The sequence below is a fragment of the Lissotriton helveticus genome, chromosome 4_1 (genome assembly GCF_964261635.1).
Source record: "Lissotriton helveticus chromosome 4_1, aLisHel1.1, whole genome shotgun sequence".
Classification (NCBI taxonomy): domain Eukaryota; kingdom Metazoa; phylum Chordata; class Amphibia; order Caudata; family Salamandridae; genus Lissotriton; species Lissotriton helveticus.
This window is the reverse complement of record NC_136063.1, coordinates 1,879,089,277-1,879,106,291: the sequence shown is the minus strand read 5'-3', so window position 1 is coordinate 1,879,106,291 and position 17,015 is coordinate 1,879,089,277. Positions and strand designations below refer to the sequence as shown.

The 17,015-nt window shown below is 43.3% G+C and overlaps 1 protein-coding gene across 1 annotated transcript in view; it reads left to right on the top strand.

Moving 5' to 3' along the window:
• Window positions 1-17,015, top strand: part of LRCH2 (leucine rich repeats and calponin homology domain containing 2) — a 973,671-nt gene that overhangs the window by 481,498 nt on the left and 475,158 nt on the right. Inside the window, exon 11 of the mRNA XM_078688532.1 lies at window positions 13,811-13,918. Coding sequence (XP_078544658.1) covers window positions 13,811-13,918 — 108 coding nt within the window. The remainder of the gene's footprint in view (window positions 1-13,810; window positions 13,919-17,015) is intronic.

The following is a 17,015-nucleotide window of genomic DNA, read 5'->3' as shown; positions in this document are numbered from 1 at the left end:
TGAAGCGAATTCCAGAATCTTGGCCGTAGAAAATCAGATAAAAGAACTGGGAAGATAAAATCTAAATATTCCAGGACCTTTCACAGAAACTGCTCCAAAAAGTTAACACAAAGTCCAGGATTACACCCAATATAAAAGCAAGAATATTTTGCATCAAATATTTATTGCCTGTTGCTCTTCATTCCCAACTGGTTTCACAGCAACATGGTATCAAATCCATGGAAGTTGGGTGAAAATCTTGCAAACCACCATCTCCTTCAAATTATTGGTATCTGTGCCCACCGAGGTGGGATGAGAGGAGGTTAGAAGTAAACAAAAAAAATATGGTCTAGGCAGATGGGATGACCACAAACGCATTGTGTGCTATTGTCGAATCGCCGAGATGAAGTAGAAGGCAGTTTTACTAAAGGAAGAGAGTTACAAACCGGGAGTTGAAAAACTAATTCTTCAGTGTCGTCACACTGAGTTATTTGGGTTCAGAAGGCATGCAAGTTGCAAGTAAATTTAGTTTTTTAAATTAGTCTGAACATCCACGTAATTGCTCACCTCATGAGTCTCTGCCAAGGCCCATAATGATCTGCAAACATTGAAATACCTTTCCTGCGCCGGTAGTTGGGGCAATAGCTAGCAGAGGACTCTGACACTTCCCCGGATAAGATGTCATGGAGGCTCATATTGTGCATACCAGCTTTTTAACGTTGTTTCTGTTTTTTGGCATACTTCTATGCCGTTTAGATATACTCTTCTCTGGTGTTTTCTTTGAATTTTCAAGTTTTTCAATGCTATTGGTCTTATCTGGTGCCCTTGTTGATCTCTTCCACTAGTAATTTGCACTGACCCGGGCCCTAGTGGCTCAGACTTCTCGCTTATGTCTCCGGGGGACGTTGCAGTGCTGGGATGGATTGGGGAGCCCATTGTGTGCCAGGATACTGATCTTGGTCTGGATCCGGGCCCGAGACATATTTTAGGACTCGCCCACTTTTATTTATTTATTTATAAAGTGCCAGAATCGACCCCCGAAGGGGTATCTATGCGCTCGGGACGGGCAGCGTGTGGAAAACGGTCTACTGAAAATCAGAAACAAAAGAGGAGGGTCTTGAGCTGTTTCCTGAAGTGGAGATATTCTGTGCACTGTCTTAATTGTAGAGGGAGCTTATTCCAGTAGCAGGGGCTTAGGTAGGATAGGGACTTCCCACCTTGTCTGGTCCTTTTAATTCCAGGCACTACAAGAAGGGATTTGGATCCTGAATGGAGAGACCTCCGAGGTGTGTAAGGGATGAATTTATCAGCGAGGTAGTTGGGGCCAGAATTAGACAAGGCCTTGTATATGGTACAAGAAACATTGAACTGTACTCGCTCCCGTATCAGGAGCCAGTGGAGCTGATAAAGCAAAGGTCGGGAGGCAGTCATGGGGGGACGTTCAGGATCAAACGTGCCGCCGTGTTCTGGACAACCTGTAGTCTGTTGGCGGACAGCAATAGACCATTATAATAGTCCAGGTGACTTAAAATAAGTGCCTGGGTCAGTGTCTTCCTGGCCGAGTCAGGGAGCAGAGGGAGGATGCGACGAAACAGACCCAGCACATGGAAACAGGAGCCGGCTGTCTGTGCGGCATGCTCCTTCATAGTGAGAGCCTGCTCAAGATGAACACCTAGATTTTTGATACAGGTTTTTGGAACGGGGGGATACCCAGATCAGTAGGCCACCAGTCAGGGGTCCACAGCAGTTGAGCCTCACCAAAAAGCATGATCTCCGTCTTCCCCACATTGCACTGAAGAAAATTACTCCTCATCCATTGTGAGATACTTCTCATTCCCAGAGAGAAAGTGGCCTGCACATATGGAGTAAACTTTGCAAATGGAAAGAGCAACTGGGTATCGTCAGCGTATGAGATGAGGGTAAACCCACAACTCCTTAACAGAATGGCCAAGGGAGCCACATAGATGTTAAACAAAGTCGGGCTTAGACAAGAGCCCTGTGGTACTCCCTTGGACAACTCTGTTGGAGCAGAACTATAAGGACCAAGATTAACCGCTTGAGAACGAGAAGATATAAAATTCGTCAACCACAGGGCCGAATCTCTAAGTCCGATCTCCTCCAATCTCCTGAGCAATATCTTATGGGAAACCGTGTCGAAAGCGGCGGATACATCCAACAGCACCAGAATCGTAGAGTGGCCTCTATCTAGGGTCATCCTGATGTTATCGGTGACCGCTAGTAGGGCTGATTCTGTGCTGTATTTAGGTCAAAAACCTAATTGAGAGGGATCAAGGCTACCCGTCCGTTCGACATGGTTGGAGAGATGCGTGTTTATGTGCTTCTCCAATAGCTTGCCCAGGAAAGGGAGGAGAGAGATAGGACGGAGGTTAGAGAGCTCAGTCAGCGGGCCTTGGTGTTCTTACGAATATGCAGAACCTGTGCTGCTTTCCAATTCAAAGGGACCCGGCCCTCTTGCAGGGAGAGATTGAGAAGATGTGCAATGGAGGGGGACAGATGACAGGCAAGTGAAGTGGTGAAGTGTCCATATAGTCTTATGTCCCACCCTTTACTTCTAAGAGTTTGAGAGTTGTTCCTCCTCTCCAAGGTCGCCGTTGACCTTGGGGCAGATTGTGAGTTTGCAGTCACCCTTCATCAACCCAGATCTGCTCCTACCTGACTAGGTAGATGCCTGGTGTCAGTACTCATCTCTGTTCTGGTGCCATGCCCAGTGCTGCAAGTTCCACTCTGGGCCTTTCTGGCAACTGTTAACCCCTCCTCAAGTGAGGGCTTTTGCCCAGGCACTACTGATGATGCTTTGGCCTCTTCAGACTCCCACTGGTGCCATTGTGTGCCCCTCCACTTGCAGTCTCTGCCCCATCACTGATCGGTTTCCAATACCTGGTCAGCTCCATGCTGGCCCCAGTGTATGTCCTTCCGCTTCCAGTCTTTTCTTTGGTGAAGGTCAGCTTCCATCCCTTGATGAGCTCCATCCTGGCCCATGCACTCCACTATGCCACTGAAGGCCTTGCAAGCTTTTTTGGTACTTCGGGTTGATGATGTTTTGCTATGGCCATCATTTATGGAGGTCTCACACCTGGCCTCTCAGATGTTGGCTGTCTTGTCAGCTGGAGTAGGTATGGGCTTTGAGACCACTACCGGTGATGTGTCTTCTCTCACCTCACATTGTTGGACTCGGAGATCTTTGCGCTGGGATTGCTCTTCTTTTTTCTCTGTTTCATCCATTATGGCTTGGGGAGTATGTGTATGAATCTGTGGATGACTTCAAAGAGGTGTCTTGAACTTTTCTTTTACAAAGTCACACAAAGGTTTTTAGGTGTCCTTTCATGGCGCCAGTTGTTGGGAATATGAACCAGAGGTTGATTTTGAATAGGTTTCACATACCCCTTCGGATGACCAGTTTGTTAGCCGAAATTCTTCTGACAAGTTCTTCCTTATCAGAGTCCTTGCTCCCTTTTAAGGAGGCACAGATGAACCACATTAAGCGTCTTTGGATTTGGGTGTCTTCTGCTTCACCAGTCAGCAGCTTGGATGTGCAGTGTTACAGCTTAGCTCCTGGTCACCCTGATATTCTGACTCTACTGTATGGAGAGTCTCCTTTGATTCCAGAGTTGATGTTGTCTCTCCACCTGTGTGTTTTATCTGCGTGGTGCGCATCCTGAAACAGATCCCATGAAGGAACTCTTTTTTTGGAACACAAGTCATCTGGGGATTGGGTTATCGTTGCTTGACTTGCAGAGCAGTAGATCAAATTTTTTTTATCCATTGTCACCCACCTTCTTAAAATGAAAAAATAAATAAAAAAAATAAAACTAAAAAAAACATGCAGAAAATGAAAAGGGAGGTGGAAATGATTAGCATAAAGGAGGAATTAGGTCATGGCGATCTTCTAAATAATATAGTGTTTTGGAGCATGCAATCTGTTGTGTTAATTCAATCAATCAATCTTGATCTTTATTTGGATAAATAGTATCCATAAAAGTACATACATTTCACATAGGCCGTCGTTAATAAGAAGGTTGTAACTAAACATTGATTACATTACAAGCTTATCGTTTGGCATTTTTCGTTGTCAGTTACATAATCCTTCATCAATAACATTTTTAAAACAGTTGTCAATAAAATATTACAAGGATATCACACATAGCCAATTGCAACTTCAATAGTAAAGTGCCAAAGTACAATGTGCTAATATGCAGGGGGCAGGCAAATTAATAGAACGCATAACCAATTGCAATTTCAATACTAAAATGCCAAAGTGCAATGTGCAAATAAGCAAAGAGTAAACAAATTAGTAGATCACATAGCTAGTTGCAGCTTCAATACTAAAGTGCAAGGTGCAATGTGCAAATATGCAAGGAGTGGGCAAATTAATAAATGGCATTAAAATTACAAATAGGCATTATACAAAAGTGCCAATGTACAAGTAAAAATTGTAAACAATCAACTCTATGCGCCCTTATATTAATTGTATTGCATATACCCCTATTTAGAAGTACAATCCAAAGATATATATAAAGTGCAACCTAGTCCACATTCAGGGATTCATAGAAGAGCGTGAACGAATAGCCATTTTCAAGAAAGGGCATACCCAATATATTAAATCATCATTATTAACCTGCAGGATTATTTTATAAGCAACCTTAAAGTCCGTTATCCCTTTTGACCTAAAGAATGGTATCAATAACTGCATACTATATTTTTGATAAAAAGTACAAAAAAACAAGAAATGCAGCATGGACTGTTTTCCTATATTGCCACGTGGGCAGGCCCGGTCATCAATATTGGGTTGATATCCTAAGGGAAAACACACAAATATTTTATTGTCCCTGATCTAGGCGAAAAAGAAGGCTTCACTCCCAGTGAGTAATGTCTTTTAACAGATAATTGACAGGTAAACAAGATAGAAAACCTCCTTCTTCAGCCATTGTTATGTATTGTCCCACAGATACTTTAATAGACTCCTGGGCATATCTTATATCCCCGTAATGTTTATATAATATTTTACTGTCTAATTGGTCGGGGTTATAAAAAATGTGGCTATAAGATTTCCCCGCACTTCCGCAATCCACGGTATTTCACCACCCCTGTCACATTTTAGGCAATCAGACAAAATTTCCCTTGTTAATGTGGCTGCTGGGTTTTGCCAAACGTTTAACCAAAACAGGGTAGGGCGGGATCTAATATAGTCCTCCAAATAGGGTAAACTTAGCTCATTATGACAGATAAAAGTGGATGATGAAATCAGTAAACCTAAAATTCTCCTGCAAAATCTATTTTCTTCTGCTTGGACACTTTTCAGGTTTATGTAGCCCCAAATTTCAGCCCCATAAGTCATAACTGGTACACATTGTGTCCTATAGATTTGAAGTAAGGATAGTACCACCTCTATTCTTTTTGGTTGGGGGAGGCTAGTGACTGAGTTTATTGCTTTTAAAAATTTGGTTCGTCCATATGCCAGATGCGCAGTCCAGGACCCATTATCTGAGAATTGTAAGCCTAAATACGGAAAAGTGCGAGTGCATAGCAAGGAATCTGTGCCCAAGGTAATGGTAGTAATGGAACATTTTTTAGGGCCACATCACATTAAAAAAGATATCTTAAAATTTGTACAAAGGTTCAGACTATTCATAAAAGCTACAAAACCCCTAACTAAAATTCGTATGGCATTGTGTGTGCGCCCCATTAAAACAGCGTCATCCGCATATAGTAGGGAGGGCAATTTATTTCCATTAATTATTGGGACAGCTGTTATTTGGTTAGACAGGACATTATGTAACTCATTAATATATAAAATAAATAAAAGTGGGGCAAGGACGCACCCTTGTCTAACGCCTCTACCTACTACTATGTCCCTTGAAATAGCCCCGTCCTTGCTTATTCTCACCCCAGCCATGAGGTCCCTGTGCAACATGCTAAAAAATACACCATATCTTTGTCCAACCTATAATCTAAGAGACATTGCCAGAGCCTGGATCAATTAACAAAGTCGAAAGCGGATGTAAGGTCCATAAATGCCAGATAAATTTCCCTATAATTAAGTTAAGGTTCAGACACTGTTCCACCGTTCCAAGATGACTTCGGAAACCCAACTGACATTTATTTAATATGTTTGCATCCTCTGCCCAGGTTCTGATTTTATCAAATAAAACTCTCCCCAATATCTTAAGAGTATTGTCTATTAGGGAGATTGGTCTATAGCAACTTGGTTTAGATCTATCTCCCTTTTTAAAGATGGGGACGATTACAAGTGTGGACCAGGTGTTGGGAATCTTTGTTGTTATTAAATTTTTAAAAACATTATGTAGCAATGGGGCCCAAAACTCTGGCCTAGATTTTATAAGGTCTATTGGAAGCCCGTCCGGGCCCGGGGCTTTATTTCCCAAGCTCTGGTCTCTTGCATCCTCAACGTCTGTCAGAGTTTTTAAAATTTGGACAGGAATATAATTTTCAAGGATGTCTTCATATTGAGATGATGTGGCATATATTTTTGAAAAGTGAGCTACCCACGCTTCGCTTGTTATATTATAGCTTAGCGGGGTAGATACAGTGCCAAACGCTCTTAGTGACTTAGTGGCTGACCAGAAACCGTTTGTATTGTTAAGCTTGGCAGCGCAAGCCAGGTTACTCCAATGCTCTTTTAAAACCACATTCCGCCTATGCTTTACTTCACTTTTATAGGTGTGCCTTAATACTCTAATTAGGCCTGGGTCTCTTGGGGAAGCTAATAGGGCAGCTCTAAGTTCCCTATTAGCCCGGGAGCAAATACTATCGAACCACCTAGGGTCAGATTTAGATGTGGCTATGGGTCTAGAAATGAGATCGTTGATGCCTGCACATAATAAAACAAAAGCAGGTACTACCACTTGGTTGGGATCTACAAATGTCAGACAGGTCTCACAAAGTGATGGATAAGTTTTTACTATCTGTTGGAACACCTTCGTGCAGTCCATACCCTGCCATTTAACTCTTAGGTTATCTGTAGAGATTACTAAATTAACAGACCCTAGCTCCTTTCTAATTTTGGGTCTAGGGGCTGCCCTAAAAGAAACTAAGATTGGATTGTGGTCCCCAAAAGTTGATACCCTGACCTCTGCTGAAACCAAGTGATCTTCCAACTGAGTAGATAGAAAACATAATCTATAATTGACGCTCGTCCGGAACCCCTATAAGTGGGTATTAGGTTATCCTTGTTATTTATGGCTGCGATATCCATGACATTTAAAATACTATTATTTGATAAATAAGATGTTAATTCATAACCTCTCTTGCAAGGATTTACTGAGGTATGTTTGGTGGGACTCACAATGTTTCCCCCTGCTTTTTTTGCGTTAAAGTCACCACCCAGACGTATCCCTACCGGGTTATATTTTTCCAGCCAGTTATCCAATCCCGAAATGAAATAAAGAGGTTAACAAAATTAACATTAGGCGAAGTTAAACAATCATTGTTATTAAAATTAATAAAACAGATAGAAATGCCCCGTGTATAGATCAATGCTTGGAAGTTAGCATTATTGGTGGGGATTGATTTCACTCTACCACCTGAAATAATACTGACCCAAAATCGATAAACCGCCCGAAGGTCTGCCATGCTTGGGGTGAGGAGATATAATATTGAAACACTCGTATCCTTCAAGGTATAACTCTTTAGTTGCCCAAGTCTCCTGGAGCATAAGAATGTCAAATTGATTGATCATATTAACCCATTCTTCAATAGTTAGTTTAGAGACCAAACCGGCCACGTTCCAGCTCAGCAGCCGTAATAAGGATGGGTCAGAGCGATTATCCAAAGTAATAATTTCAGCCCTATTGTCGATATTAGTTATAAAAATCTCCATGGGAAAAATAGGAGCAGAGTCGATTGGTTGGGATTGGGGAAATGGTCAATCAAGAGTATCTAGGTTGAAAATGGCAGTAAACCTGTTTGTCAGCTGGAGGGGTGGACTGCTGAATGGGCATTGTGTAAGCGGTGGTCTATAGAAGAGCCCAAGAGTTAATACACAAATATTTGTAGGTAGAGGGCAGTTTTTCTCTCCGGTATTCAGTATAGATCTAACAGTGCCTGGGCGACGAAAATTGATGACGATGCAATCGCCCCTTATGGTTTTTTCTGCTGGTCCCACCCATCCCACCCTCCGTGCCATTATAATTTCCTCCATATCAGATCTCCTGTACCCTTTATATTTTGCCAACCAATCCATGCATTTGTTCCGTAATTGGTCCCAGGGTTCTGATTTGTTTTTCTTTAATGGGGGTACCCCTGCAAGAATCAGAACTTACGGACAAGAAGCAGGAGGTAAATTTAAAACATCCTTATTAGGCTCTGCATCCCCACTAATACAAATGTCAACTGTATTCGTACAGACTGTCGGGCCAACGTGGGCATCGTTAGGGGTTATATTTTGGTTATTGGCAGAATCACTGCGATTTTGAGGGACTGTAGAGATTTTAGTTTTACTATTAAGTGGCGGTTTTGCAGTTTGGGGCACTAATTGCCCGCTCAGAACTAAATTTTCCTGGGAACTGGTCTCTTGAGATGGTTGTTTAGGTTCCATACAAGGTGGCTTTACCTTAGTAATTAGAGATTCCAAGTGATCTAAACGCTTCCATAACCTTACAAAACTTTCATCTACAAGCCCTTTGACACTTTCATACAGTGTATCAATAATAATGTCCATGGCAGTGTCCCCGAGTGTAAAATTAGAAAAAGCAGTCTGTATGGGTTCCGTCTGGGTGTGTGCAGAATTGCTTGAAGTGTCCAGAGAGACTAGGTTAGTAGCATCATTACTGAGAGTTGGATCTGCTACAGCCTTTGAGCCCCTAACCCAGTTGTTTAATGTTGACTTCTGGTGTGGTGGTTGTTTCCGTTTGGAATAGACCGGCTTCACTGCCTTCCTTTTCCTTTTCTCCCCGCCTACTTCTGGGTGGGGGGTTATGGCCGGAGTAGCCAGAGCTAGTGCATCATTCGGGCTGCTTACAAGTACAAGATCTGAATCTGGATCTGCTATTGCTCCTGTATGACCAGGCCCTCCCACATTTAATATATTTTCTCCGGGTATTAGATGTGCATGGTGGTCATCCTCACCTAGTACCTTTGTTTGAGCAGCACCAGTCTCAGTTTGTGATGATAGCTGGGATTTTGTGGGGCCTAGGGACAAACGTCTTTCAGACAGCTAGATTTCAGTACTGACTAGGTCCATAGCCCTCTCCAGCATAGTGTCTATGGACGTAGTATTATGTGCTACAGTACTTGTATTCCGTTTAACCATAATGTTATTTGGCCCCAAACGTTCAATGAATATTCAAAAAGTATCCCACTCACCACTACAGAGTCCAGCTGTTTACAGGGTCATGGAATCGAAAGGGGGGTGGCCCAGCCCGGCCTCGAACGGTCCCGGACGGGCACAGACGGGCCCGCCCTTGGTCCCGGCTTTATCCCGTGCCACGGAGAAAGGGGAGTGGCTTTTAAGCGCGGTGTCAGCGCCTCCCTCTGACTCGCTGCAGGTGTGTGTGCAGTAATGCACCCTGGGGGCTGTAGTCTGAAGCCCGGGTATAGGCGGTGTGTTGGTCGTTGCTCTGGGCGGCAGGCAGCCCTCCTTCACTCAGCGCAGCCTGTGTCGTTGGTCACCTTGCAGGTTTAATAATAAAAGACTCCGGAAACACTATGTTTTAATTAAAGCACAGTGTGGTACCTTGATGGTGTGAGCAATTGTAACCTTCCAATGAAACCTTAGTTAAACCTTACTAGTAAAGTAAAAAAGTGTCCGGAGTATGCACACACTATTGATGTATTACCCCTGGAATTGCGCCTCGTCAGCATATTGTCATTCAGGTCCTTTGCAATATTATTCAATTTTAGTATCCTTGCTAAATAATCAAGATTTTATTTCTTAAATTAATCAATGTACTATATGCTCATATTTGAGTTATTTTATTAGGATACATACATCTAACTGCAGAATCCTTATCTCCAGGCGCCAGACTGGTTCTGGACATTTTTTACAGCAGTACCTCTGTATACCGGTGAAGGGAATTGAGCGACTTTGTCCTCCTGATGTGACGTTGACCGAGTCCGTATAAACCCTCCCCTGACACACTGGCGCTGGTGCCTTCTTTTCAGTGCTTACAATGCGATTCCGATCAACGGTTCCTCAGGCCCTTTTTTGGCCTACCTCGACGGAACAGTGTGACTTTAAACAGCTTCTCATGTCCTCAGGGTTCAAGCCTTTTGGATCTTGTGAACGACAAATGTCTGCCACAGACCCTCACTCTGTTTGTATGTGGTGCCTAGGCAGCACCATGACTCAAAGGAGTGCAACTTCTGTCATCAATTTCGACCAAAGGTGCTGAGGGAACGTCGAATGAAGCTTCTAGCGGTCTTCCAAGACTTTCCATTGACCTCGGTCCCCTCCATGCTCCATGGACCTGCTGCAGCTTTGATCAAGGAGCTGTTCGCATGGGCATCACTTTTCACCGACTTCCCAAGGTAAGTCACGATGCTGGCGGTCGAAGTTATGGCGCCACCTTATTTTGTACATAAAGTCCACCCCGTGCCATCTAACCTACCCTGGAGCTGGGGAGACTCTGACCCAGATGCATTTCAATTCTTTTCATAGTGTCTTTGGGTCTTCACCTCCTTTTGGAGCGCCCTCGTGCTCCAAGGAGGTGTACGAGGCCGTGACTGAATCCACACTTGCAGGTTCGCCCTCGGCTTCAGTTTGGCTTCCCGATTCTAAATCTATTTTGATGCCAGTGCACAGCCCTTCGAGGTTACCACCTTCGGCGTCTGGGTCTGGTCAACCGACTTCGGCGTTGAGGTCTGGTCTACTGACTCTGATGTCGACGCTGCTTGCCGCTCCACCACTTTCCCCTCTCCAATGCTGCCTCTTGGGCGCCAGACCGCATCGGATGCGGCACCTGTGGAGACTCTGTCTCAGACTCTTTTCCTCTGCTCTCTATAGCCCTCCCTCCTGTTTTTCCTTCTGAGGAACAGGATCATGGAGGTGATGGAGAGGATTTGGAGTGTCCCATCCCATCTCTGGAATGGCTTAGCCTCCTATGGAGTCTAGCTGGTTGTTGAGTTGGGTGAAGGTAAAGGCTTGGAGCCTCCTGTACCCTCCTGGTTTGGCTGCGGGGATGAGCTCCTCTCTGGCGGAGATGCTCAGACAAGTTTCTGTCGTTTTGGTATGACACTTCTCTTCCAGGGGATACTCATCAATAGTCATAAGCACTGAATTTTCCCCACCCATGTGCGGGACCCTGGAGCATATACAAAAATACATATATATATATATATATATATATGTGTATGTTTAGCTAAAAAAGTATGAAGTACCCTCAAACAAACATGTATACATATATAAACATGCAGCCTACCATAACTCAAATAGGCTAATATGTCGATATTAATTGAGTTTTTAATTAAACTGAAAGCAATCCCCTATATAATTTCTGTAACAGAGAACATGCACTCCAATAATGTTTCAACTCAGCCTTTTATTTTCAGAGAAAAAGGCAAGTAATAGTAGGCAAATACCCCTTAGGCTGCATAGATGAAAAAACATCACAGTAACAAAACCAAGCGGCCTGATGTCTGAGGCAACTAGTCCTCCAGAGACTGCTGCAGAGGATGCATGTGTCGTCTGGCTTTTGGGACGATGAAGATGCAGGATGTCATCAAGCCCAGAAGTTAGGACACTTGCCTGACTGTAGGATGCTGAGAACAGAGGAGATTGCAGCACTTTTCGTGAATTGAGGATAACCTCTCCTCCGAAGGACACACGCTTGCTCTTGCAGTATCCAGAGAAGCTCCCAGGTATAGGATCTTTTGGATCGGATTGAAGATCGACTTCTTGTAGTTGATTTGTAGGCCCAGAATGCTCTAGTACGAGAGATTATTCTGAAGCAGGGTGGGTGAAGAGCTTTTCAGCAACCAGTCGTCTAGGTACGGGTAGACAAAGATCTTTTGTTTGCGAAGAAACGTGCTTCTACTGCCATGCATTTTGAGAACATTCGGGGAGCTGATTTGAGCCCAAACGGGAGGACTTTGAACTAGAAAGGTTGACGGGCTACTTGAAAACGCAGAAATGTCCGATGTTTTCTGGAGATCGGCACTTGAAAGTAGGTGTCCTGCAGGTCTATGGAGCACACCCAGTCCCCTTGGTGTAGTTGAGGAAAGATTTGGTGCAGTGCCAACATCCAAAATTTTTCTTTGCTGATGAATTTGTTCAAAAGTCTCAGGTCGCGTATTAGTCTGTACTGTTGCATAGGATGTCTTTTCTGTGCCAGAAAGTAGCGGGTATAGATCCCCTGTCTTTGTTGCGGAAAAAGTTCTGTTTCTATTGCATCTTTTTGTAGTAGGATGTTCACGTCTGTTTGTAATAAGTGGTGATGTTGGAAATACCTTTCTCGAGGTGGTACTGATGGAGGTGGGGATTTGAATCCGAGCAAATAGCCATTCTGCACAATATTCAGTACCCTCTTGTCTTTTGTTATCTTTCGCCACTTGTCCATGTTAGACATTATACTGCTCCCACCGGAGTGGGTAACCGGGATGGGAGAAGCCAGGGCTCATAACTTTGCAGATTGCTTTGCTGAAGAAGGTGTTTGTCTTGCAGCTCCCCTTCCTTGACCCGGTCTTCGCTGATGGTAATGGGACCTGGGTTGATGCTGTTGTGTCGACCAGTGAGAGGTTTGAACCCTCTGTTGCAAATACCAACGGTCGTATGGTCGGTACATTTACGTTGAAAGTCCTTTCGCTTTACAGGATACTCATCAAATTCATTAAACTGAAAGCAATTCCATATATCATTTCTGTAACTGAGAACATACACTCCAATAATGTTCCAACTCAGCCTTTTATTTTCAGAGAAAAAGGCAAGTAGTAGTAGGCAATTGACCCTTAGGCTGCATAGATGAAAAAACATCACAGTAAAAAAAATTGGCCCCCTGCCTTTAAGAATTCCATGAACCTGGAAACCGTGCTTTTAAGACCTCCAGGAGCCCCTGCTCCCATCATGCCTACTGGACCAAGGGGTCCCAGGGTACAAAATAGTCAACGTCAATGGCCTAGATGATCAGATAAATAGAGGGGTGGTGCTGTGCAGGGCCACGGGCCTGCATCTGGCGGCACTCCTCCAAGAGACACACCCCCTGGGCAGTAATTGCACGTTGCTGGGTATTTTTGGATGCAACCGGGTCTACCACACAGGGATTACTAGGGGGTCTAGAGGAGTGGCAATCTTGCCTCACAAAATATTCCCATTGGTGGTAACTGACATCCTTAAAGACCCGTGGGGTGCTTTCTCAGGATTGCAGGCACATTAGTTTGGAGGGTGTGGTCATTATGTAATGTGTATATTTCACCAGGCCTGACGAAAGAGACTGGGGGATCCTAGAAATGCCATAGCTGCAGTCCCAGGGTATGTACCATAATCTGGGATGATTTTAGTAACATCCTGCAAGCATCCCTCAACACTAAAACACGAGAACCATTGGGAGAGCGACTGCATTGGACGACTGGGCAGATTGGCTATGGTTATACGATCCGTGGAGATATTTACATCCTGACACTAAAGAATAAATCCACTTCTCACACCTCCTACTCTAGACTAGACTAGACTACATATTCGAGTGATCGTAGACTAGCAGGGTGTAGGCTGCTACGATTCATCCAAGAACAGTGTCCGAGCACTCCCCGATAATTTACCACGGCAGAACTCCCCTGCGATTGCTACTCATAGCCAACCCGAAATTATTTACTTTATGAAAATCTTTTCAGGCTCACTTGTTCCGTTTACTTTACTTTTTAGGCTACAAAATGAGCAATTGACTGAGGAACAGGAAGATGATGAACTGAAAGAAGTGACAGATTTAAGGAAAATCGCAGCCCAGCTACTTCAGCAAGAGAAGCAAAACAGGTAGAGGTTTGGTGAATATTTACCAAGTGGCCACTGAAATGGCTTAAAACAATACTTTTCCATTTTGGGTAGTTCATATTTCGAGCACTGTGCAGACTTCTGTCATAACTCTCTGGGTCACGATTTGTATTTTAAGTGACCTGCCAAACTTCTTAAACCTTATATTTAAAACATTGAGTGTGTTAACATCAACATTTTTAAATTTAGTTTTTAGCAGCATTTGGGGCCAGATTCATCAAGCTCAAATCCGCTCGCAAAGGGCCAGATTCTGAGAATCTGGCCCTTTGCGAGCGGTATTTTTGCATTTGGGATGCATCATCCCAAATGCAAAAATCGCTAATTAAGAATTCGCTAAATTGCGATTCTTTGCATTTAAGGAATCTCAAATTGAGATTCCTTAAATGCAATGCATGAAAGTGAAAAAAATAGCAAATTCGCTATTAGGGCACGCAAATTACCATGAAGTACATCTTCGTCGTAATTTGCAAAAACTTTGAAAAATGCACTAAAGTGCATTTTTCAAAGTTTCAGGTTGCACACACACATGCCCTAAGGGCATGTGTGTGCGCAACATATGTGCACACATCAATTTCAGGGGTGCAACAGGGTGTCCTTTGGACACCCCTGCACCCTTGAAATCGCATTCTCAATTTGCGACTCGCTAATTGCGATTAGCAAATTGAGATTGTCTTCCCATTCATTCCTATGGGCCTCTAGGCCCATAAGAATGAATGGTGAGCTATTCCTTAATTGCGACTCGCAATTTGCGAGTCTCAATTAAGGAATTATTAGAAATCGCTATTTTTGTAGTGATTTCTTGATGCACAGCATTTTGCTATTCCTTAATAGCGAATTGGTATTTTTTGCTATTAAGGAATAGCAAAATGTGTTCTTGATGAATCTGGGGGTTAATTTTTAAAACCTTGTATTCTTTGTGTTCTTTATTCCTTTCTGGCCTTTGCCCTACACCAGACTCTAACATTTTTTTTGTTGAACGGTGAACCTTCACCAGAGGTTACATTATAGGGCTGAATGTCTAGTGAAGTGTCCATGTTCCACATCGAACTACCAGGCAGTTGACCCAGATGCTTTACTTTCAAAGTAGATCTAATTTTGGGCGTGAACCGCTGGGTATGTGAAATGTGCTACTAATCATGCTAATTCTTGTGTTAGACAGATATAATGATGGCCTTTTACTTCTAAACGTCGTTATACCTGCTGTAGACACTGCAGAGTTCCTTTAGTCCTGTTTTATCAGAGCTGATTAGGTTTTAGGTATTTTTTGTTGTTGGTAATTTTGTTTTTTTGTACATGACTAACAATCTGTATCACTTTGCAACTTAACAACCACTCATTCCTTTCTAAGCACATGTTCATTAATAGTCTGAGTACAGAATCTCATTCTTTTTGCTGTTGAAACTCTTGGAGTTGGAAGCCACTGAATTTTCTGATTGATCGGAACACCGTGTTTTTATTTGACAGTTTGATGACAACATGTTAAGGTTGAGAAAGCTCCTTTACTAGGGTTTTTTAAAGTCCTAGTCCTTTTTAAAACAATTGACCTGGTAAGCTAAGGGAGGAAGAACAAGCAAAGATACATGTGGTACGGACCACGTCCTCAGAACTGCCCTGTACAGTTTTCAGCCTAAAACTAGCCAATAGAAATATGCCATAAGGACAGTTGCTCCTACTTATAAAGCACTACGAGTTTTCATGTGTGGCTTTCTATCATTTCTGTAGGGAAGACCAAAGTTTGTGTCAAAGCTCTTTCTTTCTCCCAACAACTTAAAGGAATTCTGAGGGAAGACCTAAAATAAAGGCAGTGAATCCTATGCTAAGTCTGACCCCAGAGGAATAAATGGAGTTCAGACTCTGGGCCTGATTTAGATTTCGGCGAATGGGTTACTCCGTCAAAACAGTGGCGGATATCTCGTCTGCAGAAATGTGAATCTCATAGAATATTATGGGATTTATATTTCGGTGAACGGGTTATTTGTCTCGATGTAACAGAGTAACCTGTCTGCCGAAATCAAAATCGGGCCTTCAGTTTGGTGGTACCCACCATTACCTCTTCCTTAGGAAAGACTCGAGCATTTAGATGAACACCCATGCTGCTTCAAAGTACCTTATGTGTATTGGATTGTGGCTGCCACTTGCCACATATTACGTCATATTGTATACTTCTTGCCTAAAATATGATTAGGGAGGTTGAATCAAAACTGTGAATATCGGATTCATCTGCGTTACGTTAAATTACATAAATATTGGATTTGTGTATTCACGGCTGCCTCTGAATCAAATTTATGAGTAATGTATTTTATTCTGAAAGAGGTTAAATATACACATTAAGAGAAACACAAAGATGATGGCTGGAATACTTATGAAAAGTCTCAGCCACTGTCTGTCGCAAATCAGATTTGTTTGTGTTCCAGTATGAAGAGTCTAGCCCCAACTGCCACCCGGGGTTTTCTGAACAGGAACACACATGTTTTACCCTACGTAGGCCTCATCAGGGAGGTACATATGAGCTGTCTGGCATGGCACCCATGTCTGGACATACCCATCATACATACCTCATTGCAGTAAGGGAATATAAAGGAATGCTTGCCACTGTCAATGACTGAGGCTGCCTTTTTGTTACCAACTGCAATGCTTCAGTTGTGGAGCTATCATATGCTCCTGAGTCCTGGTGGTGTTCTAGTTGGAACAGTCTAGCCCACACCTCCAGGTTATTTCCCCTCTAAATGGGAACAGAAGTAATCCCCAACAGATGTCAACCTTGTAGGGCCTCATCAATGAGGTGCAGTTGGGATCCTACGGCCAAGCGAGACTGGGAGTCGTCCTGCTTAGGGCACCCCATGAAAACAACAAAAGGAGATGGGTGGAGGAACACTACAAATATCCCGGCCATTTCTGCTGCTGATGTACATCACTTGGGTTACATTTCAATACATCAGGGTTGCTTCTCTATCTAATCAGTGGGGCCATGGTGTGGCAGTCCAGGCGGGACCACGAAATATTTACATACAGATATTTTTCTGGAGCAGCAAAGTAGTAAAAAAAGGCAAAATCCAATAGTCCACCCTAACATTCATTC